The following is a 24920-nucleotide window of genomic DNA, read 5'->3' on the forward strand; positions in this document are numbered from 1 at the left end:
TGACTTTACATTTACTTTGATAAAGTGTAAGAGGGAAGGAAAATTGCAAACATTCAATATTAAGGTGTAGTTACAGGTTTACGCTTTTCCAGGTAGAGAATGCCATTTATGTTTGTGTGGATGAATGTTTATGTGCTCACATGGGCAACTATGAAAAAATGAAAGGTGGCAGGTTTTGTTTTTTTTTAGTTTTTTTTTCACCTCCTACAGGATGTTTCACAAACGTTATACCAAGTTTAAGCATTAGCATGAGTGAGTGTGTGTCTCTGTTGTGCTGGTTTCGGATCTCAGAAGGGAGCCCGTGGGTGTCTAATCTTACCGTCTGTTCCTAGTGGGGAAGTGGGACAGTAATTGGGTCGTCATTCATTTATAGCAACTAATACAGAGTCCCCCTACCCCTCCCCACCTCATCCACACACTTGGACAACATCGTCCATTGTAACACTCCCACTGTGTGTACTAGTGCATCTCTGTGTGCGTGTGTATGTTTGTTGGATCTGCAATTAAGATAGTATATGACAGAAAGTACTGTTTGAACATGTACCTGTAGCTTTGAAATTGTGTACAGACTGGTTGCATACTGTATATTATGTCATTTAGATTAAAATAACTGCTCCTTTGTATTAAATACCAGACACATGCACATACATGATATGCAAACTGCACCTGCCTTTGTCCTGAACATATGCAGTCAGTGCAAGAGTTTACACAAGGACAGACAAGCGCTTAATAAAATAATGTGGGGATCTCCTCCAACTACAACATCACCCAGGAGACACAGAAGGAAGGCACACACATAAATACTATTTTATAATCACAATAGCTCGAATGACTGTAATATTAAAGAGGCTGTATGTAGTGACAAACCCACAGAGAATTATCACCCAGCACTGAGGTTCTCCTCAGTTCTCTGGAAGTTTTTAGCATCTTTTAGCTCATTATTATTTTACAGCCCATAGCTTTAGTGATTTGATTCACTCTCACTACTCTCATCATATAAAAGCCCAGATAAATCCTCTATCCGCTACCTGTCCAGCACCAAATGGCTGACAAAGTTAGTGACTATGGGCTCAACATTAGGTGGAACTAAAAGATGTGAATTGTACTGCCTGTACAGATTTAATTTCTCATGATTTGTGATGGTACTGCTGTTTAAAGGTGGTCAAAGGGAAACTGGGAAATATCAAAACATGCCAAGACAGAATGTTCTCAGGTTTGAAGTAATGTGTTTTTGCTCTTCAGCTCAGCATTCTGCATCTTTCTTTGCTGTTTAAACTTCAGGTCAGTTTAAAAAAAAAAAACAAAAACTTGCTTCCAGTTCTATTCTAGACAGATATGAAAGTTGTCAATTTCTTGGTTGCAGTTTTCAAACTTGCCCGTACCCTGGTGAGAAAGTCGCACATATTTCAAAAACCATTATGGAGAAAAAATTGGAAGGAGTCAGATATATGCTCAAAAAGGATGATTCATTTTGTTGCTGGTTGTGGTGCTCATATTTCAGAAGGCTCATTTTACAAGACCTTGTATGAGTAGGAGAGAGCTGGAGTGGAAATGGGGGGGGGGTTGTCAGTACACTGCTGCTGTTTGCTGGTGTACAGCTTGGTTTGGTCAAAAGGACAGTAAGGTCTCCATGGTGTTCATTGATAACAGCTATACAAGTGTTGTGTTCAACAGAAAGTACTCGTCTATAAATTACAACAGTACATGCTGCAAAGTACAGCCTGACTTTTGAAATTGAAATTTCCTTTTCTACGGCCATTTCCACACTACAACACGCCTGCGGACACTCCACAGGACAAGTACATAATCAACTGGTCCTCTTTCTGTCTCTCATTTACCCATACACAGCCCTTTCCTCTGGTTTCATTTGCCAGGACAAACCTCTTGTTCTTGGCATAGATGCCAGCCATACTGAGAGTGCAAAGCTGTGTTGATAGTGTTTTGCAATGTGTGTGTGCGTGTGTTAACAATATGAAGATAGTGTTTTTAAGTTGTATGTTTTGGATGTTTTTTATTTATTATGATGGTGATGGTTTTGAGACACTACTTCTTCGTAGGTTGTCTTTGTTCACTCACTATGAGGGTTAAAGAAAAGTGTGAGTCACTGCATTTCTGTTTAACAAACATACCAGGGACACGTTCCCTCCTCTCCACTTCACTGATGCTGATGTCAAAGCTCCTCTCTACTAAGCTGTTGTTTCATATGAGATTTATGTTATTTGTAAATTTATAATTTCTTCTTTTTTTTTCTCTTTGCTCACACTCATCTGTTTTTTTGCTTTGCTGTGTAATCGTGTGATGAAAAACTAAGAAAATATCTGCTTGCATTTTAAAGAGCCACACACACTCACACATTCAGTGTACTGTTACATATGCTAAATGATGTGCTACATAATGCTATTAAGGGTAATGAGTGTGGATTGTGTTGCAAGAGAAAATTCCCCTGTTGTAGATCCATCAAATTAGTCTAGACTTTATAAATAAATCCCTTTGAGCGGTTGCACCAAATTTCTGATCACGATGTACAACTTTGAAAATCTGCACCGAAATAAGTGGAAGTCATTTAAGCTTCCCCACTTACATTATCAGTTCAGGTCCTCCTGCTTTACCATTGTTTTCTGTAGTTCTACAACATTAAATGTAAGAGGCCTGTTGTCAGAGCCACAGCTTCTCTGCTGTTACACCTGACTCACGTAAGATGTAAGTGATGTTAATGGATTTTAATTTAAACTTTCCTTCCTGATAATTAAGGGAACAGTTTGACATTTTGGCTATTTCTTCTGTTTCCAGTCTTTGTGCTAGTCTAAGCTAAATTAGGTGTAGCTGTATGTTTAAAGGACAAACTTGTTCTTGATGTCACTGTCACCAAATTGTCCACAATAAATTGAAGAAGCATATGTCAAAATTTCACTTTAGACTTCCTTACCTGGACCCCCCCCCCCCAAGTCATCAGATTAATGCAGCTGACTGGTAGACATGTGTTAACTGGTTGATGTCTTCGTCAGGGCATGTCTCCAGCTGATCACAGACTGTCCTCCGGCCATCCAGGAGGAATTAGACCTCATCAATGCCCTCGGCCAACTGGAACACTTCAGCGTCAGCATCCTGCCACTGCAAGGTAGTAAGGCATGTTTATGTGTGTGTCTGGGAAGAAGCAGAGAATTTGCTCAGCTAACCACAGTTACCACTGTTTTTGGATTTGTCGACTGTAGAGTCTGAGTCATTAGTTCAAGGGTTTATAGTTTGAGCTTAAACATGTTGAGATTGCGAGGGTGCCGTCCCCCACCATCCTCATCTATGCACCATCCATTTTGTCTCCTTAATTTCTTTCACTTCCTCTGTCCCACCATATGTCACTCGGTCTTGCCACTATATCTAAACATATGATTATTTATGGATCCACTGTTGAGCAAACAACATCTGCCTGATGGCCTAATTAGGACTGAAGTATTTGGTCTGTCTGTGTATGTGTTTTCTGCTGCATACACACACATGGTTGTCCTGTTTTTATATTTCTGCTCCATCTGTAAACCTGACCAATCAGTATTCACCTCCACACTTTTGCTTTCTCTCTCCTCTGGCTCCACTTCAGTACCTTGCTGCAGCAGTTTCCAGGCATGGCTCTCTCTTAAAAGAAACAGTGGAGCCAGAATGAACTAGCTTGGCCCCTTATCACCTCCCCTGTGAACCAAGTTGTAGTTTGCCCCAGATGCCTCTGCTCTGTCCCTCCTTTGCCCTCATCAAACTGAGCTGCCAGCCTACAACCACTGTTACAGAGAGAGTTTTAAAGTGCCATCTCTATCTCTGTCTCCTATTTCCCCTCCTTTCTCTCTTTGCCTCACCAATCCCTTGTTTTTTTCTGGTTTTTTTTCTACTCCTTTGCCTACTTATTCTTGCATTCAAGATAAAGTGAGAATAGGAGCCAGTTCAAGGACAAAGTAAAACAAGGAAGGAATGAGGGGAAAACAGATGAAGCAAGATAATCAAAGGAAGTGAGTTGTAGTAAAACTGCTGTTTATAAAATGTTGCTCTTTTGTGTTGTATGGGGTTTTTTTTTTCAGTGATTACTAAAGGCTATTTTCAGTGCTCAGGGCCAGACTGGCTCCACAGCCCTTGTGTTTGTAGTGACTCAAAGACACATGTATACATATGGTACATGCACAGAAAATAAATACACTTTTTTTTTTTCATAAAAAGTAAAAGTCCCTATAAGTTTCCACTTTCACAGATGAGCACAAGTATAAAGTGCAAGAATCTGAGCATAGGTAATCTTTCTGCAGCCCTCCTGCAGAGCCTATGGCCTTGCTTCATATACACAGCCCTGCCTCTAGAATTCCCTCTAGGCTTCGCCCAAAGTGATGCCAGAGTATATAGCTCCTCAGCAGGGGGCAGAGAAGGCACAGAGCCCTGCGGTGGCACTAAACATGCAATTTCTCAGGTTTTCAGTGCAAGTTTAGAAAAATATGGAAATTTATTTTTTTTGGGGGGGGTCTATACCTTGAACTCAAATTATGAAAAGGTTTGAAACATGTCTAAATAGTACAGCAATCCTGTGGCTTCGGAAGAACTGATATGCTCCAACTTAACTTCGCAGATTAAATGCATATACTGTAATGTCAACAAATGACTATTTATCCTCAAGCTTGAATGAGACATTTCCAGTAGATTACAAGTTGCTGTATTTAGGTACACTAAATAAAAACTAATGCTTTCAGAGATGCATGTTTTTATTTAGTCCTTTGCATTCATTTCAGAGACCATTGTTGTATGATGCATTGTAGTATTTCTTCTGACTTTTTTTTTATGAATTAACCCTTAAAACCTTTGAGCCATCCTTCTGTCTATATCCATTGATCATTTTGTTTCACATCTGCTGCATCCATTTTTTTTTTCCCCAAACCTTTCCTGTTCAGCTGCTTGGCATACAGTACGGGGATCTGGATGCCTTGTTGAGCCAACAGAGTTATTTTAAATCACATGTATTATCAGTTGTAACCTGAGTAGTTAGAAAAATCTAACACCCTCTCCCCTTTTCCTACCTTTTCTCCTGCTCAGTGCGCCTGCGATCAGACCGTCTGTCTATCATACAAGAGTGCATCGCCCACTGCTCCACGGCCTACAAGCAGTCCACTACTCTGCTGAATTTAGCCTCACTTTTCAGAGTGGCAGGTACCTGAAAACACACACACACAATATTTTCTAAACCTACTGACCCTATCACATAATTACTTTTTCTTTTCTTTTTAATTTTTTTTTGCATTTATTTCACATTCACGTTACAATATGTGTTTGATCGATGAACCAGAGTCGGTGGCTGTTTCATTTAAAAGCTAGCAATAGTAAGCAAGAAAGGACTGCCCCCACGAGGTACTGAGAGGTTCCCCTGCATGTGAAGGTATTTTCAAGATAATGCACTTATTTCTCTCATGAGAAAGAAACTTATAATTAATAGTTAACAAACATACATGCACCCTGAAGAAGCAAACAAATTTCATTTTCCGGGCACCCTACCTTGTGTTCTCTCTAAAGCCATTTTCTGTGTTTAAATTTCATATTGTTTTGACATTCAAGCAAAGATTCAGTTCTAGTTAAGTCATCTTTGTACACCAAAATTAATAACTTAGATATATAGATGTACATGGCAGTTTAAGATTGGTACCTTTTTTCTTGTTTTGAAATGCAGAGCTCTTGCGTTTGTACTTAGCATCAAGGCTCCCCAGTGTTCAGCCTCTCTAAAGCTGTTTATTGCCTCATGTTACTTGAAAAACTCAGATAAAAGTATTGAGCTTCTTTTAAAGCTGACACATGCTGGTAGGGGGCAACTTAGTATGATTTGTTCAAAAAAGGATTTTGTAATTAGGATTTTACCTTAAATTGAGTCTTTTTCTTTTTTTTTTTTTTCTTATCTAATGTGTCAAAAGGGATCATTTTGACATGTTTGTATTAGCCACTAAGATTTAGCAGTGAAATTAGACCAAAACACATGATCTGGTTAGTGTTTGACTATGTACAGTAAGTAGAGGGAAAAGCATAATCAAACATTCTCCATGCATTTTGAAAGCACTTCCACTTAAAGAGGACTCCGCTCTTGAAGCAATGCTCTATACACTGACAACCCTCTGATTAGCCTCAACTACAGTCTTAGTAAGCAAATTTAATCTCTTTAAGGTAAGTATTTCTCTCTTTAGTAGTTATCGTAATTACAGGCTTTTGAGTTGGGAAAGCTGTTTATGTGATTTTCCTACTTTCAAATTCAAGTTTTTTTTTTTTTTTTTTTCAAATGTTTGTGTTCATGTCTCGCTTTTAAAGTCCTAGATGAAATTATGAAGTCAAAAAAAAAAACAACTTTCAGCCACCATTACCACCTTCACAACACTGAGTAAACAACCTGTGGGAAAGGACCAACCTGTTTTTAGTTTGACTGCCAAAATGACACGAACATTGCTGACTGTTTGCCTCCCTGCATCTCTGTCTCCATGTTTGCTTTATCTTTCTCGTCTTCAAAAATATGAGCCAGACTCTGTTGCCTTTTCTGTCCTTCATCTCTTAACAAGCAGCTTCCTTGGTCTTTGCTGAAGCCTGTCACCATTTGAAGGAAACCTGCTAACTGGCCTTGTGGTATTTCTGGTTCTATGCTGCTCCCATTCAGGCAGCAGGGAGCTCTCACTGTGTGGCTTCAGAAAAAAGAAGCAGAGGGAGATGAGTAGAGGAATAAACAAATTTTAAATAAATAAATGCAGGGGGGAGGCTTTTGAAAGGTGCATAGCTCCAGGCCTCTGTGGTGAATATTTAATGCCGGGATCAGCAGTGTAGCAGTTAAAAACCCAAGGGTTTGGTTCTTGCCTCACTCTACAGAAACGCTCTGTAAATGATTCAGTCATATGGGGAGGCGGGAGAAAACACTTGTTTTTGCCTGAATTAATCAATAATTAGAATTTTCCAAATTGGAATGACTTGGCACTGATCAAATAATGAGCCTCAGGAAATGATGATGTTGTGTGCTGTATTGATGAGGTCTAAGCATAGTGAGTGCTTTCTATATGCTGTTTTCCTGACATTTCTCACCTTTTTCATCCAACCCTTTGATTAGCCATCAAGGACAGGTAAAGGCTTCAATTGGATTTCCTGGATGTCTGATTTAGATCATCTTGAAATAAGGCAAGAGGATGTCTTGATAAAAGCATTTGGTCTAAATGAACTCTCTGAACGAAGAAGCTCACAGAAACCACGCACAAACCTACTTTATGTTGAGGTCTTGACAGCTTTTAGAGACACCGTTTCACCAGTAACCCTGAAAGTATTTGACCACCACCTCTTCACCCCTTGCAGTAAATGCTGCATTTCTGTCCAATGTTCACTTTGCACACAAACCCAGGTGTGCGCGCGTACATACACAGACACACACACACACACACACACACACACATATATAGACCAATCCAGTGCCATTGCATGTCTTCATCTCAGTCACTGTTCTTTGATCTTCAGTGTACAGGTTTGTTCAGAAGTCCTGTTTCTGCTCATGCAGCTTTTGATCGTTCTGTTCTCTCCTTTTTGCTTATTGAGCTTACACACAGATCAAAGGTTGTCCTGAGCTGCCACATGAATGTTAATACCACAAACAATCTCTGCAAACACTCAGATATCAAACTGAGATTTATTCTTGTTTAACGAGACAGCGGGATAGTTTTTTTTTTTTTAAATATTTTATATTCCATCTTTGAGATGAGCAGACATGGCAGTAACCTCATTTATGGTAAACCTAGATTAATATGTAGTCTCAGGCTTGGTCTGTGGTGCAGCTAATACATTTAGACATCCTTAAGTTGCAACCTGGAGCGTGTGTGTCTACGTGTAGTCAGATGGAGTTTTAGTATTAAGGCAGAAGTGTTATATAAGGGTTGCTGTTGCTAGTTTAGCTTTGACATGTTGACATTTTAAGATTTAAAAAAAAAAAAAAACCTTTTTAAAACATAGAACACTTTTATGTGTGTGTGCATCTCTCTATTGCTGATGTCTACTTAAATGAATTTGTGTGTGCGTGTGTGTGTGTGTAGGAGATGATGAGGCCACACGAAAAGGCCAAGTGCTGACCCTGCTGGCAGAGCAGGCTCTTCAGTGCCTGGACTTCAAGGCCTCTTACATCCACTGCCAGGACCTCATGGCTGCAGGTATGTAGTTAACTGTGAAACCACAAAGAGGCATTATAAAGTGCACCCAAACTGACCAGCCCTTTAACCTGTTAACTGCGTTTTCTCATTTCACTCACATCCTTGTAATGGGTAGTGCTTCCCAAACACGTTCATTATCTGCTTGAAGGGTTTATAGTATTTATTTGTTTTTTATGCCAAGGAATCTCCAAATACTGCTGAGCCCTGTTGGTGTTCCCCACAGCCAAATCATCTACTGATGCATTGTCAAAGGTTCTGTGCAATTAGAATTACACCAGTATTAATCAAGATACAATAGAGCTACACGTCTTTGTTTTCATTATCTTCAGTCAGAAGGTAATGAAGGTAATGTGAGAACTCCAAGTTACTGGGTTAACCAAAGAATTGCTACATACAACACACAACTCTATCCAAAGCCACATCTTGTTTTAACATAAACAAACTAGATATGTGCTAATTAGTGCTCATTAGAGATGAGATGTGAGAGTGATGGTTTTACTCATCCACTTATTATGAAAGGAAAGGAAAAAATAAACTATCCAAAGCATCAGTTACAAGAAATGGCATTTAAATTTTCTGCCTGTCCAACTATTGCTGATCGAACAGTTGAAATGGCAATGGCACCAAATTAATAGTTTGTGGAATAATGTTAGATTGGCAGTTAGACATTTTTAAAGGTCTCTCCATAAAATCTAGTTTTGCTGTCTCTTCTAAGCAGTGTCTACAAGAATCGGCAGATCCCCTGATGTCAAAATTAAATTACATGATATCAAAAACAATAGGTCAAAACTACTAATTTTTCTTATATTTTAAAATGGGCCAAGATGAAAGTTGAGTGATTTTTGTGTCTGTTCATTCACCAGAACAATTATAAGGAGAATGATGCCACAATAATATTCCCATCTTGACTCTGTTCTCCTCAAACATTCCCTGAAGAGATTTAACGTGAGCACTGTGATAATGATATTTTTGTCTGACCAGGTTTGTGTTGCACCACAGAAAAATGAAAGTGAATAGAATTTCATTGAGTCTTCCCGCAGCTCTGAGTATCAGGAGACGGTATGGATAAGAAAAAGGTGTCATGGTGAAAGAGAAGGTGTAATCAGATAAGCACCAGTGTTCTCTGTCTGAGAACGCAGTGGGAATAATTGAATCTGTTTGTAAGAATGAAGCCATGGAGGCGTGTAGGTTTGTGATTGTGATGAAGCTGAAACAAATGCAGTAGAAATTTGTATTAATATCCCAGGGGCTCGGAAGGTTACACTTTATTGAACTGTCATATTTAAGCATTATAGCCTGTGTTTTTGATCAACCAATTGTAAGATTCCATTCAGGATGACTGTGTGCTGTACTTTTGATACTTGTACTTCTGATGGGCCTTATTTCTCTGATTAGATTAGCAGAGATGGAAGGACACTGATAAAGCTAAAAACGTTTGCTCACCTACAGTGTGAGAGTTGCTTGTGTGAGAAGAGAGTAAATTCGTGTTTATATTTGCGAGGTTGACCTTATATTTGTACCACCTCCTCATGCTGCGTAATGTTTTTTATTGATTTCTCTTCTTTGCAATCGCTGCTATCTCTTTTTCACTTCAGTTTAATACCACATCATGCTTTTGTCACCTTACCTCTCTTATCTGGCTACACTTCACCTTACCTTGACTCCTTGTTTGCCTTCATCTCATCTTCCCCCAGGTTACAGTCGAGCATGGGAGGTGTGCAGTTTGCTCGGTCAGTGTGAGGGCTACGGAGACCTGGAGGCCCGGCAGGAGCTTTTAGCCTTTTCCCTCACCCATTGTCCACCTGACAATATCCATGGCCTCCTGGCTGCCTCCCGGCACCTACAGACTCAGGTTAGTCTCTGCTGCATTTTCCATTAGTGTTTGACCAAAATTGATTTGTATACTGATTAATATGGATTGTTCCATATATTCTCTCTTGTTCTCTGCTTTAAGTAGTCCCAAGCTAAAAATGTTCTGCTGATTTTGTGTTGCTTTGGGGGAGACATGATGTACGATCCAGTAATTCCTGTTTGAGTAATACTGTAGCTCCAGAGAGATTAATGCTGGATAATCTCAAAGAATAAAGCTGTGACACAGGTTTTCACAACTCTGGAATCACAGTGGTAAAGTGTTATGTCATGACAGAGGTAAATAGCCAAAATGCAACGCTTATTTTGCAAACTAACCTGCCATCTTTAAATTGCTTGTCTTGCCTGACCAGCAGTCCAAAATATAAAGATGTTTAGTTTACACAAAACAGATAAAAGCTGCAAATTCTCACAATTGATGAACTGGAACCTGTTTTTTTAAATTATTTTTTAAGTAAGTTTAATAATGAACGAATTATCAGAATAATAAAGTCAAATAAAACTGATCAACTGAACTTAAATTAACTCAGTGACTTAAATTTCTTTTATTAGTCTAATTCAGCTACTTAACTGAAACTATTTACCCTTTTTTCTGCAGCTTTGTCTGCGTTTAGTTTACCTCTGTGTTAGAAAGCATCTCAGGACCAGGAGACAAATGTTAAATAAAAGGCGTTTAGCAGGGTTTTATGAAAAACTAGTGAAGAAAAAAATGTGACAAAACATCAAAGCAGTAGACAAATTGCAGAAATGCAACAATCTAAGACTACCCTCTGTGGTTTGCCTATATACTATAGAACAGCGATTCATGTTTAATTATGTTTAATATTTTATACTTCCAATTGTGCATTTTTACCATGAAATACCACTTTCAGAAGTACACAACTGCATCCATCTGAGGAGGGAACTCTTTGATTAAGCTAGACCAACATAGGAGGTCATGAATAATTAGCGTTAATGGGTTCCAAGTGAAAAAGGTTGGGAGCATATACACCAACAGAATAAAAGCTTTTCATGTAGTTCTCGATATACTAAAGTTAAAATGACAGCTTGACAAGTGAACAGCTGGCCAACGCAAAACAGGCTCAAGAAAAGTCTAACTTCCTTCATCACGCTGTTATTTTGTTCACTAAGTACCTTTGAAATTTATCCAGACTGCTTGGCTATAATAAAACTGTATAATTTCTTTCTCCTCTTTTCTCTCCTTCAGGTGTTGTACCAGGCAGTTAACTATCAAATGGAACCTCCTGTTACAGAGAGTGGACAAGAGGCTGATGAGACAGACTCTGTAAAGGTTTGTGTGTGTTTTGTGTCTCCTTATGTAAATGTGGACATGTTTTCTATATATTGATGTGCTTGCACATCTGTTCTTTGTCTGAGCCTCTTGTTTTACTATTCCTATGTGGGTGTGCCCCTTCCCTTTTGTAGGGTTTGTGTTTTTTTTTTTTTTTTTTTTCTGTTGCTCCATATTTGATGAGGTGTAAATCTTGTGTTAAGGTAGCTCAGCTGCCTTGGTTTATTTATGCCTCCCTTTCTCCTCCCCTTCACCGCCACCAACTTTATGATGCCTTGAGTGGGTGTTAATGTTTCATGACTTGCATTGCCTTCCTTTTGTGTGTGGATGGGTGCTCGTTTGAAGCTATCTTTTGTTATTTTATTGTTGTATTGATGTCACTACTCCTCATCCGTGTATATTTAAGCTGTATAGATGTTTGTGCGCGTACTCAGGAGGTGCATTTATTTTTTGGTGTGTGTGTGTGTGTGTGTGTGTGTGTGTGTGTGTGTGTGTGTGTGTGTGTGTGTGTGTGTGTGTGTGTGTGTGTGTGTGTGTGTGTGTGTGTGTGTGTGAGAGTTAGAATATTTTGAGTATATGTGTGTTTGGGTTCCTTTCATTTCCTGACCCTCAATCCCCTGCCAAATAAAGTATTGATGAAAGGCACTAAACGATTTGGCTGCAGCTCGCTGGCCTTCTAAATGTGGTTTTAAAATCCTTCTCCATTGTCCAGTAACCAGCATACCATGGAGATTATTGGTGTGCTTTCAAAAATCTTTTCATCTAAGTCTATGCCAGAAAGCACGTAAGCCAATATGTGAGCTTTTTAGAAACTAATTGTGTTTCTTAGGTGTTTCATTTGAAACCAATCATTGATTCAGTCGTGTAACCTAGATACTGAAATTAAAAAATAAATAAATTAAAAAAATCACAGAGCTGCTTTGTGTTATGAATTTGCCCCCTGCCAACTTAGAACAGTCCTTTGGCTGTGTGACTTTTGTCACATTTTCTATAAAAGCACACATTCTTATGTCTTTCATGCAAGGCTTGGAGGCTTTTGTGCTGCATAAGTGGTGCATATTATAATTCTCTTATGCAGTGCACAAACAAATTGACAAACACCCTGCATTAATTGACATTCTCTTAAGTATGTTAAAAAACACACACACACATCCATGTTTAATACAACACTGACACTTAAGAGTGGTCTAATATAACAGTATAGATGTAGCTATCAGAGAACGCCTCCGATCCTTTTTCATTTACACAAAAGAAGAGCTCAGAGAATCCTGTAGTATAAATACAAGATAAATCTAACTTTTGCTGACTGTCTTTCAATGCTACTAGAACAGAGGCATTTTACTAACTAATTAGTTGTCTCTGTCATATTATTTTTGTTCATACTCTCACCATTGTCACCTGCTTAGCCCCAGTACTGCCCTCCCACTGAGAGCTCCTATGTTGGTACAGCGGGGGATCTGTTGCACAGGACTACAGCTAGAACAATGAAGGTGCTGACCACTACAGGACTTACGACCAAGGCTGTACTCACCGCAGTCAGTGACCACCACTGGTGGAAAGAATCGCTCAACTATCTCCGGCCATTGCATGTGAGAACACCTTGACTCTCGATTTTAATTTGTCTATAGTAAAACTGCATTGTATTGAAATAGTGTATGTATCTTATTGAATTGATGTGTGTTGTAATAGGTGTGATCTTACAGCCAACAATAATAAAACTGCAATTAGCTCATTGGCTGCACTGTGTGTGTGTGTGTGTGTGTGTGAGTGTGTGTGTGAGTGTGAGTGTGTGTGTGAGTGTGTGTGAGAGTGTGTGTGTGAGTGTGTGTGAGTGTGTGTGAGAGAGACGCAGTTGAATGTCTGCCCATGCTCCGATCTTTCACACACTCCTGCTCACAGACTTTATAGGCTTCATCCAAAAACAACCAATCAAGAGCTCATCTCTTGCATAATTAATCGGCTCGGCTGTTGAATATTTCAATATCTGGCGGTTGCCGGTGGCTCGACTGGCTCGGTGGTCGCCAGGGTGGAGATTGATGGTGTCTTGGTCTCAGCAGTGGTTCAGGGTTCATGGTCACAAGTTTTAAAGAAAAGAGACAAACGAAGAGAATGTGAGCTGTGGGACAGAGTGAGATGACAGGGCTGTGGGCATGTTGTGAAAGTTTAATGATGTTTTGATGGCTCCTCAGGGTCAAGGCACAGGAGCCACTAGTCAGGAAGGGGCATGTGAGAACTCCAACCTGGAGCGTCAAGGCTGTAGCCCCTTTTATCAGGAACTTATTGAGGATCCCTATGTAGACCCGGTGAGTGACTTCAGACCAATGTGCCTCGTGGCTCATTATTTTTTCTTTCTTTTCCATTCTTTTTGTTCTTGTTTCTCCTCATTTTATGCCAGACCCTCTCTTTAAATTACAACAAAAACGCCTGAGTAGGTTTATATCGTAAGGTATTTAATTAGATTCTTTTCCTTTCCTGACTTATAAATTTCTTCAGAAACAGTGTTGACACATAATGAATATTGATTTCAAAATTTCATGCCAAAAGCACTTTGGAACAGTACTTTACAGGAAAAGGAGGATCAATTTAAGAATCATAATGTGACAGTGACCAAAATTAGCAATGTGGTAAAAGACATAAAACGCTAACAGTAGAAGCACTGTTTGTATTGGAGTGAGGGGGCGACCATAAAAGTCCAAAAGAAAAGAATGTTGACAGAAGTAGTTATGGAAGTAGAAAAGAACAAAAGTAAGAAAAGGAGAAGTTTGACCTTTATGCCTAGAAAATGGTCGCTCTGGGCAATGACTGGGCTTTTTACTCAGAGACACAAATCATATGGATAGCTAAAAGAGTGGACGTGAGGGGAAACCGAGAAGGCCGATACATCTCTTCTCATGACATTTTAATAGGCCTCTCCAAATCCCTTCCTCCGCTCCATCTCCAGTGTTCATCTATCTTCAATCACCTATCGACCAATAATGGCTCCCCACATCCATCTGTCTATGAGCCAGTTGATCAACGGGATTGGTTTTTTACTTGAACAGTTTCAATGAAGGAAGCGAGGAGGTACGAGAGGCTGATTGGAAGAGAAAGAGACAGAAATGCAATAAGACAGAAAAGATGGATAGAGCAAGAGTGGTAAAGATAGACAGGAAGTGTTCTGTGTTGAAGAGATTTCTCTGAGGCCAATAGGAGGACAAACTTCACTCTTCACCTTTGACATTTGAGAAATTACTTGGTGTACAAGAATCCTCTAAATGAATTATCAAAAGGCCTGGTGTTGAAAACCTTCATTTGGCTCTGAAGTTCGTTTACTCTCTCCTCTGTCTGACTCCTTTGGAATTAAGATGCTCATTCACGTTAATCACATCTCCCTGTCATCTTCTCAGGTCTCACTACAGTGGGGCTTCCTTCAGTGTATGTACTGTTTCTTTTCCTCTGTTCATTCTTGTAGAGTCAAGATGTGTATTCATCCTACAAAGTTGTGCCTCAAGAAAACTTTGCAGAGGTTTTGCTGAGGACCGGAAAACTGGCCGAGGCCAACACTGAAGGAAAAACCCTGTTTCCTGCAACAGAGGGTGAGCATGCGGACAGTCTACAGGTCACAGTGACACACACACTCACATACTTAAACAGTGTGTCTTTTTTTTTCCTCAGTGCAAGTGAAATGATGATTCTGGGCAGAGAGATTCTAAAACTGATGTTAAGTCAGAATTGGTTGCCACTGACCAGTTGTAGATCCTGTCTCAATTTCTGCTCACTTAATATTCAGTTTGAGTCATTGGTCTTGAGGTTTGAGCATTTTCTGATTTCCCACATGGCTGTTGTCAAAAAAAAATCTGGTAGAAACTTTATTGGTTATTTTCAAAACCGTTAAAGTATTTTACATGTTGTTGGTAAAGCAGTCTTGACTGAGACTGAGGTGTGATACAAATAAAACTGAACTTTTGCTGCAGAACAGAAAGACCATATTGTCTGCCATCTGTGGCTCCATAGTTTTTTTTTCTTTCTTGCTTTTTATTCATAGAAGAACTAGCACTGCCTTTCCCTTTATTGAAAATATCTTTTATGAAATGGTTGTTTTAAATTAAATGGATTTGTTAATGACTGTATGGTGGATTAGTGGTTAGCACCATTACCTCACAACAAGAAGGTTCCCGGTTCGAAACCCAGCAGGGGCCTTGCTGTGTCAAGTTTTGGTGACATAAATTGCCCATTGGAGTGAATATGAGTGCGTGTGGTTGTCTATGTCTGTGTGGCCCTGTGATGGACTGGTGACCTGTCCAGGGTGTACCCCTGCCTTTCTGTCTTTCTACTTTATCAGTAGTGGAAGCCCCTTTGGCAGCAGTTATGATGTTCCACAGATGTTATATAGGGTTTACATCTGGGCTTAACTGTCAAGACAGTCCCTTGAACATTCAGAGACTTTTTATCATACTAAGAAAGTGAATCATCCCCCCCCAGCCTCAGGTCATGTGCACACTGTTGTTCTTCGAGGACCTTTCTATATTTGGCTACATTAATACCTCCCTCAATTTTTCACGTGTCCTGCTGTCCCTGCTGCTGAGAAGCAGCCCCCTAGCATGATGCTGCCACCACCATGCTTCACTGTAGGGATGGTATTACCAGGTGATGAGCAGTGCTTAGTACTCATGAGACATAGTGCTTGGAGATCTGAAAGTGCAGTGTGCCTGGGCTCCCCTCACCCTGACTCTTCTTCTCCCCATCCTTCTAACTAAGGAGCACAATATGTCGTGTATTTAGGGACAACACAGTAAGAATAGCCTCATGTTGATTAATTAAGGTAACCCCACACATTCCACAGGAGCAGTAAATAACAAGTCACTGCAGTGATACCAGAGATAGCATTAAGTCAAAACATCAAGGGCATGCTGGGTGACGGATCACAGCTGTTTACCAAAATCAATGTCATTACAAAAATATAGAGCAAACAAATGCATGTGTGTCTCTGCATGTGTGCATTTGAATAGTAACACGGGAACAGTGAAGAGATGTGTGCATGCATAGATGTGTGTATGTGTGTATGCATAGATATGCATACACACATCCCCTTCAGAAACACAGACACAGATAAATGCATTGGCACACGCTCACGTTCCACCCGATCCTAGCTCTCGCTCTTCTTGTGCCGCTGTCATTCAAATAAATATATCTCTTTTAAAAAGTCACCTTCCCTTTGGAGCTGCTGTGGAGCGCGACGTGTCGAGAAAGAGAAAAGCTCATCTGGATGGCGTTGTGTCCGATAACAACCTTCGATTAATGACTCCTGTTTCGGCCCGCCACGCTGGATGTCCTCAAAAACAGACTAGGAGATGGCCTTTAAGAAAAAAAAGTATATTGATTTTCCACCTGCCTCAGATAAGCTGGAGGTAATTAATGATGACACAAGTGTAAAGTGAGTCATTGGGATTGAACTGAGTAAGGTTCAGATGCCAGCACTTGGTATGAGGAGAAACAGAGATACACATATTTGTATGTATGACTCCAATCTTCACTCACACACACAGCATGGTGTGATGCCATTGGCTGCATGTTGGCCAGGCTGTAATCAGTTGTTGTTCACACTGTCTGCACAGGTGAAATAATAAGTCACTGTCTCACCATCTTGCTAACAATGTACCTGATTTAGCTGAAATGAGAGCAGTAGAGTGTGTATGCATGTGTGAACACACACACCCACAAGCACACCTATCTCATGCATCCACTTCTCTGTGTGGCGTCTGTTTCTGTTTTCCTCTCTTTCACACAAGCTGAAATATTGTATGCTTTAAAGTCTGGCCTATGTGTTCTGTGTGTGCGTGTGTTTACCCCTCTGGTAATTCCTGTGCTGATGGTATCAGTAGCTTTGGAGAGGCATGTAATCAGCTCATTCTGAGGTGTAGCTCATTGAAACCCGGGGGGTAGCAGAGGATCGGAGAGAAAAACGAGAAAAAGTGAAGGGTGGGCACTCTTCTTAAGAGAGCTGTTATGGCTCTTTAAACTGGTGCGTCACTCCACCCCCATGCTCACACTTGCACACTGAACGTGATACTGCATATATCATGTATTGGCCTCTATGCATAATAATGTGCGTTTTGTTGTACAGTGTATATGTCTCTTCCTTTGCCCCTCTGTCACCCAGTGTCCATGCTCTACTTTTCTCTGTCTATTCCATTTTGTGTCAGGCTCTTATCACCAACACAGGCTTTTGTTCTCCTTGGGTGTGAGACTACAAAGTGATTCTGTCTGCCTCTGCTTCTCTGTGCTCTCTGTCACTGTTTCCTCAGCATTAGTGAATTTGTTAGTGATTAACAAAGAGAATCTGTGTTTACAGTGTTCATCTAGCAAATCTATGCATTTTCAGTGATAATGGCATGATTATTATTGTGTGTGTGTGTGTGTGTACTTCTGTTTGACTGTTGTAACCTGGAGGACAGCAGTTTAGATAAGTCACTGCCTAAAACTCTGTCCAGAGTCCAAATCCCATCAGCCAACAACAGAGGCTGTGTTCCACTTCCACACTACATAGTAACTATAAGCAGTACTCCATGTATGTATGTATGTATGTATGAGTGAAAAACACCCAAAAGTGACTAAATAAAGTATAGTCACATCTGCCAGTATGTATTCAAATATTTGTGTTATTTGTGCTGCATTCCATTGTCCCACACTGCTGCACAATGCAATGCACAACATAAACAGAGAAGCTTTTCACAGCTGCAAAGCATTAAAACTAATGGCAGATGGTGATGATGCAGCTTGAGAAAATGTTTAGATATTTAGAAAAACATTTTTCTTTGTGAGATTCAGGTTGCAGTGGCATTTTACAGCTGCATTCATATCAGTTGGAGCACTCATTGCATATTTTCCTTAGTACACAATGTTAATTTCTTGTTTAGACACTGTAAAACTGCTACATTATGGCAGTTAATACAAAACTGGACAAACCAATCCTAACTTAAACTATCTCTTAAGTTTTATTTGTGGATGGAGTTTACTCATGGCGGTGGATCTGTTGAAAGACACAGTAAATTGTTTGCATTTATTCTTATTTATTTTCTTGATTATTCAGTTAATGAATTGGGTTGTTAAAGGTTAGCAGGTATTGAAGGGTGGTCACAAAAAATAACATAAGCAAGGTGACATTTTCATTTTTGTCCTGTTCCATATTGAGTCAAAAACAGACTCAATATGTTACAATAAAAAAAAAACAGAGAAACATTTGTTTTAGAAGATGGAAGAACTAAAGTTTTGCCATTTTGTAAAATCAAAATTATTGCAGATTGATCTTCAATTGACTGACTAATCTATACTTCCAATACACAAGATCAGTGGCTGTTACAATTCCTCTGTAACTCTGGAAGAAGCCTTTTGGTGTTAATAGTTAAATTGTACTGTACAGACTAAGTTGGCACTTAGTGGATACAACTTTAAAGTTCTTTTAAGTTCAGACTCACCGAAAAACAGGTAGTAGAATTGGGTATGCCCTTAGTTACTCTGAATAAGAAGTTCTATATGCAAGAACCCATACAAACATAATTGCGCACAAGCCCCCTGAGAAGATGGACATATTTCTAGAACTCAGAGATGGCTTTTAATGACCCCCATACCTCCTTATTTTTACCTTCCTGCTCTTTTGTCTGGCCTACAGAGAGGTTTATTCTGACAGGTGCTGTCATCTGTATTCAGCAAATGCAGGATGATACCTTTTCCATGAGGATAGGTTTGGTTGTTAATCCACAGTGCTTTAAAGTCTTTTCTACTCTCTCTCTCTCGCTCTCTCTCCCTCCCTCTCCTTCTCTGTCCATCCCTCCATTCTTTCTAGTTTTGCTGCAGCTGGCCAATGATGCATTTCCCAGGGACATGATGCTGGCTCTGTCCTACTTACTGGCCCTGCCTCAGGTAGGTGGACACAGTATCTCACACACACGCACACGCAGCTTTATTTCAGACCTACATACAAACAGACCCGAGTACCTTAGTAACAGTATAACTATGAATCTGGCAAATATCTAAGTTAATCCATATCTTTTGAGATATTGTAGTAGGCTGTTTATGTCATCAGTGTAAAGGGCAGTAAAATTACATTTTTACTCATATGGTACAGTTTCATATCTTTAATTCAGTCAGCATTTACCCTTTCTATAAACATGTCCACCTCACACCACTGGATGTTGCTTCTTCACTGGTCTTGCACTCCTTGTCAGCTATAAGGATAATAGTGTTATACTCTGATAGCTAAGAAAGCAGATACGCAGGAAACACGGAAACCTACTGCAAACAGCAATAGATTGTATTTAAGTGTAGACAGTAAACTCTCTTATGAGACTTGGCATTTGTCGCATACCCAGTGAAATATAAAACTGCTGGACTGAATATTACAGATTTTTGTAAACTCCAGCTGGACTGAGGTGATGTGACTGCATGGGTTGACAAGGAACCACAAGTAGATTTTGAATTTGTAGTTTATCTGTGGACTATTAACTGAACTTTACTGGATTGGCTTTTGGAATTGTAGGGAAGATAATTCAAAACACACAACAACTGAGATTCTGTGTTACTACTTAACTACCACAGTCGTAACATGATCCTTAAACATATTTTTAAGTGCATTTTCACAGTATGTTTCTCTTGTAAGGTGCCATAAATTTAATTGATAGATGTCATGATGGCAGTGTCTTTAGTGCTTTCTCCTTATGTTTGTCCATCGGTACATGTAGGTATTGGATGCCAACAGGTGTTTTGAGAAACAGTGTCACTCTGCGCTGTCGCTCCAACTGGCTGCCTACTACTACTCCCTGCAGATCTACTCCCGCCTCATGCCCTGTTTCAATAACAAGAACCACACTCTCTACCAGGTTAGCATGAAATACCTTTTCTGAATGAGAGGCAGTGTATTTCAGTGGTTGAATGAATGGAGGTATTTAGTATTATGCTGAAATGGGATGTGTTGCTTTTCAGCTTCCTCTGTTTTTCCTGTAGTTGAACATAAATGATAATTCATGCAAAAATAGTTATATTTGCTACATATTAACTTTATTTTTTAAACCCAATGGCTACCAATTCACAAAAATACAAAGAAATAAAATAAAGATGACTAAAACAACAAAAAGTGAGACGAGGCATTTTCCCACACAGGAAAAAAAATAAGTCAAATGTTTAAAGTTGTGGCTTCAACAGAGGATCCAAATCATTGATCTGCTTTGAGGAGAGGGGTTTTTGAAGAAGTTTCTTCAACCCTAAGAGGCCCGGTGCAGGTTTTAGCACTTTTAGCACTTTGAGTATTTTTCAGTTTAAACATAGTTTAAGTCTGTTAAAGGGCTGGAGAATAACTAGCAGAGTGAAAGCAAGCTGCTGGATGTGTTTGGCTTTTTATAATACCACAGAGATAACAGTGGGCTGAACCATACAATACCTCATTTTAGTGTTGATATTTCCAAGTGAATACAAGTGTAACCAGGAGCTCTCGCAGCATAAGGTAATGGCAGAAGAGTTTTGAAGAGGTCAAAATTAACAAATAGTTTTATTTTTTTCTAAATGAGAGCTGTCAAAGATGACAAGCGCACTTAGATAAGGGCTAATAAACTGTACCGTGTGGCATAAGTGAGGAGGATACTGAGTTAATTAATGACTTTATTATGCTGCATTCAAATAGTTGCCGTCATTCGGAGCAGATTAAAAGAAAGCTGGAAAGAGCAGTCATGTCTGGTATGGACTGTTTCAACACTATGCAGATGACACACTCATTTACACATCCATAATATCAGATCCAATAACAGGCAGATTGCATTCAGGAGGTAAAGCAGTAATCAATAATCACCAATTTATTTATATCCCTTTATAACATGACATCTGATACTTGATTATTTAGCTAAGATAATGTATTTAATAAACTGTACCCAGTCTATAAACACATCTACCTGTCAACATGTACATTTTTGCTTGAAAGCAGCATTAAGGTGGGAAATATCTGTTTCACACATTCACAAACAGCCATGTGTTTTTATGATGTTATATAATGTTTAAACTGACTCACCATCAGTTGCAAATATTCAAAATGTTTTGTGGCTCATTTTCTCAAAGTTCATTCTGACATTTCTGGTATCTTAGGAAACTTTAGGATCTTCCCTAGAATTTAAATTAAGGTTTAATAGATTTAAGAAGTGTTATACTGCACTACATGATTCTTTTATTACTATCCCACCAAGGGGACAGTGGGATTAGAAAGGTTAAAGTCACAAATATCCGAGTCATTGTAGATAAGTGTCTTTTCTGTGTGTGTATTATTCCACTGAAAATAATCAGTCTGTGTTCAAAAACTGGAGCACATTTATAGTAAATATGGAATCCATAAGTTTAAATAAGGAAACAAGTAAAAAAATGTAACAGTCATAATGGAACAAACTGGGAAAATAAGTCAGGTTGAAAATAACTATGATTATCCTTTTAGATTTATATACATTTTTTTTTTTTTTTTTTTGCTTTAATCCAATATCAATATTGGAATATGTGGTTCTGCTTATGTTTGTGAATGGATTTGTGCATAGGTCTGTGCATTCGTATTATTTGTGTAGAACAATCCCCCCCCCCCCATATGTCTTAATTATAGCAGCCATATTGCAGTTCATTTATTTACGTATATCATTTTTGCATTATATCGGACAATACTAAATTGCAAATGAAATCCTTTTGTTTGAAAGGATACTAATGGCACATTTGCATATCTTTTGAAAGCTTTTTTTAGAATGTTATGCTCCTTTTCTTATAAAGTGAGAAAAAATAAGCAAACATGAACAGACCCCGAGATCAGAATATTTAACTGACAAAGGGTAGAAGAAGAGAGTGGCGGTAAGAGAGTGGCAGCAGGGGTGTTGAGGGGTGATTGGTGGAGGATAAGAAGAAATGGCTCTGACCTTTTACTTGAGTGGACTGTGGCTCTCATGGGTTTTAGCCCAGGTGGAAAGAAGGGAGGTAAAATGTTCAAATAAAAGAACAGAAGAGGGAAAGAGGCCAGTCGAAGAAGTGGATAAGTGTGTGTCCCACTTGCCAGTCAAGGTCAAGACTGCGAAAAAACAGACACACACACTCGCTATATTCAACACTACACACACACACACACACACATGCTCATCACCAGACTGATGCACGCATCGTTCCTGCATCCTAATGGCAGTAATCATTCCTCAACCTCCTGCCTCAAGTGAAGTTCAAGTCCATTAACTTAAAATATATACAGCTTTTCCTCCTCCGCGCTGCTCTTTGGCAGTTGTACCTTCATTTTTAACTAATTTCTTATTTTTTTATCTGTCATTTCCTTTGAGTTTTCCTGTTCTACCAGAGCGAGTGCTTGTTATCGTAGTGTTCCAGGTCTTGCCTTCACTTGGCTCTTATTGATGAGGTAGTGGCAACTTTTACTCTAACACTGATATAAAGAAGAAAAGCTTTCAGCCCTTCTGCTCTTGTTTCATTCGCTTGGATTTTCGCTTCTCTCTTCCAGTGTGTACACGTCTCTGTACACGTCCATCTCCTTTCCTAATTTCTTCTCTGCCGGTTAAATTTAATTAATTGCTTTGTTGTCATGACAGTTGTGTTTTTGTGTCTCCATGCTGCGCCTTTCTGTCCACATTATGTTTCTTCCCAACTATTGTTCCTCCCACCTTCTATTCTCTGTTTGGAGACTTTTTTTCCCCCCACACATAACCCTGTCTCGCTGTTGTCAAATCTTTCTGTCCACAATACTATCTTGCCTGTGCATGCTTTTATACATTTCTCTTGTGCTTTCTTTAACTCTCTCACTTTTTCTTATCTTTTGAGGGCACACATTGTCGAGAGTGTGATATTTAATTTCAGATATGTATGACAGGATATCTGAATCTCCTGCTTGCTTTACATTGCAAATGTGGTTAGTGGGAGAAAAATGTTACATGCACAAGCATGTATTTTGTAGCTGTGATCTATGTGTGTGTGTGTGTGTGTGTGTGTGTGTGTGTGTGTGTGGCAGCATTTTAGATTTGTTTCTGCATGACAGTGGGAGGTGGATTTGTGTGTATGTTGTGGTGTGACAAGCTGTCTCCAAGTGTTTCCCACTCTTCACTTGAAGAGCAGTAACACCGTGTCTCAATAACTCTCTCGCTCTTTCAATTCTCTTGTCACTATCACATAATTTCATACCCAAGCAATAAGACACCAAACACTCAAGCCACTGAAGTCATTCAATTGCAAATAGGAACAGAGCTCTCTGAGGGTTTGCTCGAGGTGTTTGATGTATTTTTAAAGCTGAAATCAAGCCGGTTTTCTCACTATTCTGTAAATATAAAGGTTTTGGAAGTAAAGCTGCTTGTAAAAGGAACCTTGGAAGCTAAGGTGAAGGAAACACTCAATTAACTTTGCTTTCAAACCACATTGCAGAGTTGTAAAACAGAAGATTTACAATCAAAAGCAGAACAGCCATCATCTGAAATGCAGAGATAAAATTACATTTATTTCACACACATCAAAATGTACAGTACAATCCCACACCATAGTTGCCATATCTAAGAATTATACAGTAATATTTGTAATAATGAGAGTAATAAATCAGTTATCATGAATGAGTGGTATACAGGGGGATGCCAATGTCCTTGTTCACCTTTGACCTGCCAAAGTTTCTGCAGTTGTACAGAGTTTACCCACAATTAGAAAGATCTGGCTAAAGTGTACATACTAAGTACTCACTACCTTAGTTTTTTCTCCCAGTTGGTCTTAATTGGATGAGTGTTGCCTTGTTCCCAAATACCAGTACAAGATTAAAATAGAAATGATGGGAAAGAGGTAAAAGCCATGTTGTCAACTGGAATTATCCCTTATCCTCATTTCTTCCATCCTGCTTTATTATGAAATATTGTGTATATTGAGGACATCTACCTAAAGTCAACATGAAACTAATTTGGTCACAATAAAATTCACCTTGCTTCTTGTGAGTGCTGATAAATAAGCCAGCAGTCTGGGAGTCTCTTTTATATTTTTCACATCTCACATTATTGGATTAATATATGTATTAATTTGAAGGTGTTGCTGCTATGCAGGTCTGCCATCATGTATTATCTATTAATGTCGTAGGTTTGCTGTGTAGGGAGCTCTGAGGCCATTTATTTTCCAATTTAAAATATATTACTAGACACAGAGGCCTGCAACATACGGCTTTCTGCTTTGTGAAGGTTTTTTTGCCAACTATTGACATTGAAGGTCTTTAACTGATACTTTCCCATCCAGTTATGCCTCGCAGGCATGGTGTAGCATCACCAGCTTCAATGACACGGAGGCTGGGTTTCCATTATTCCCCAAGGCATAATGAGCCGATTTCCACTTGTTTGCACTGGAAATTTTCATTATATTGGCTAAAGTGATCATTTATGAAATAGATGCACTCTTTACCGTAACTGTTCCGCTGATGGCGTTTACACAGTATTACTGTGTTTATGTACGCGTTTACCTGTTCCTGTCAAAATTGTATATTTTCTTGATTGTGTGGGTATGAGAATGTTTAGCATAATTGTAGCAGTCAATGTGCAGCGACTCCACGGCAATGCGCTGACCAAAGAGAATGAGATTTT

General features: G+C 39.3%; 1 protein-coding gene across 4 annotated transcripts in view; it reads left to right on the forward strand.

The window, feature by feature from the left end:
- The window catches only part of nbas (NBAS subunit of NRZ tethering complex), a 146092-nt gene that overhangs the window by 52059 nt on the left and 69113 nt on the right, over positions 1–24920 (forward strand). For all 4 annotated transcript variants that reach the window (XM_026319344.2, XM_026319342.2, XM_026319345.2 and 1 more), the window contains exons 32-41: positions 3006–3118; positions 5056–5169; positions 8058–8171; positions 9866–10023; positions 11248–11331; positions 12738–12920; positions 13521–13634; positions 14783–14906; positions 19154–19230; positions 20049–20186. In XM_026319344.2, coding sequence (XP_026175129.1) covers positions 3006–3118; positions 5056–5169; positions 8058–8171; positions 9866–10023; positions 11248–11331; positions 12738–12920; positions 13521–13634; positions 14783–14906; positions 19154–19230; positions 20049–20186 — 1219 coding nt within the window. The remainder of the gene's footprint in view (positions 1–3005; positions 3119–5055; positions 5170–8057; positions 8172–9865; positions 10024–11247; positions 11332–12737; positions 12921–13520; positions 13635–14782; positions 14907–19153; positions 19231–20048; positions 20187–24920) is intronic.

The sequence above is a fragment of the Mastacembelus armatus genome, chromosome 24 (genome assembly GCF_900324485.2).
Source record: "Mastacembelus armatus chromosome 24, fMasArm1.2, whole genome shotgun sequence".
Lineage (NCBI taxonomy): Eukaryota > Metazoa > Chordata > Actinopteri > Synbranchiformes > Mastacembelidae > Mastacembelus > Mastacembelus armatus.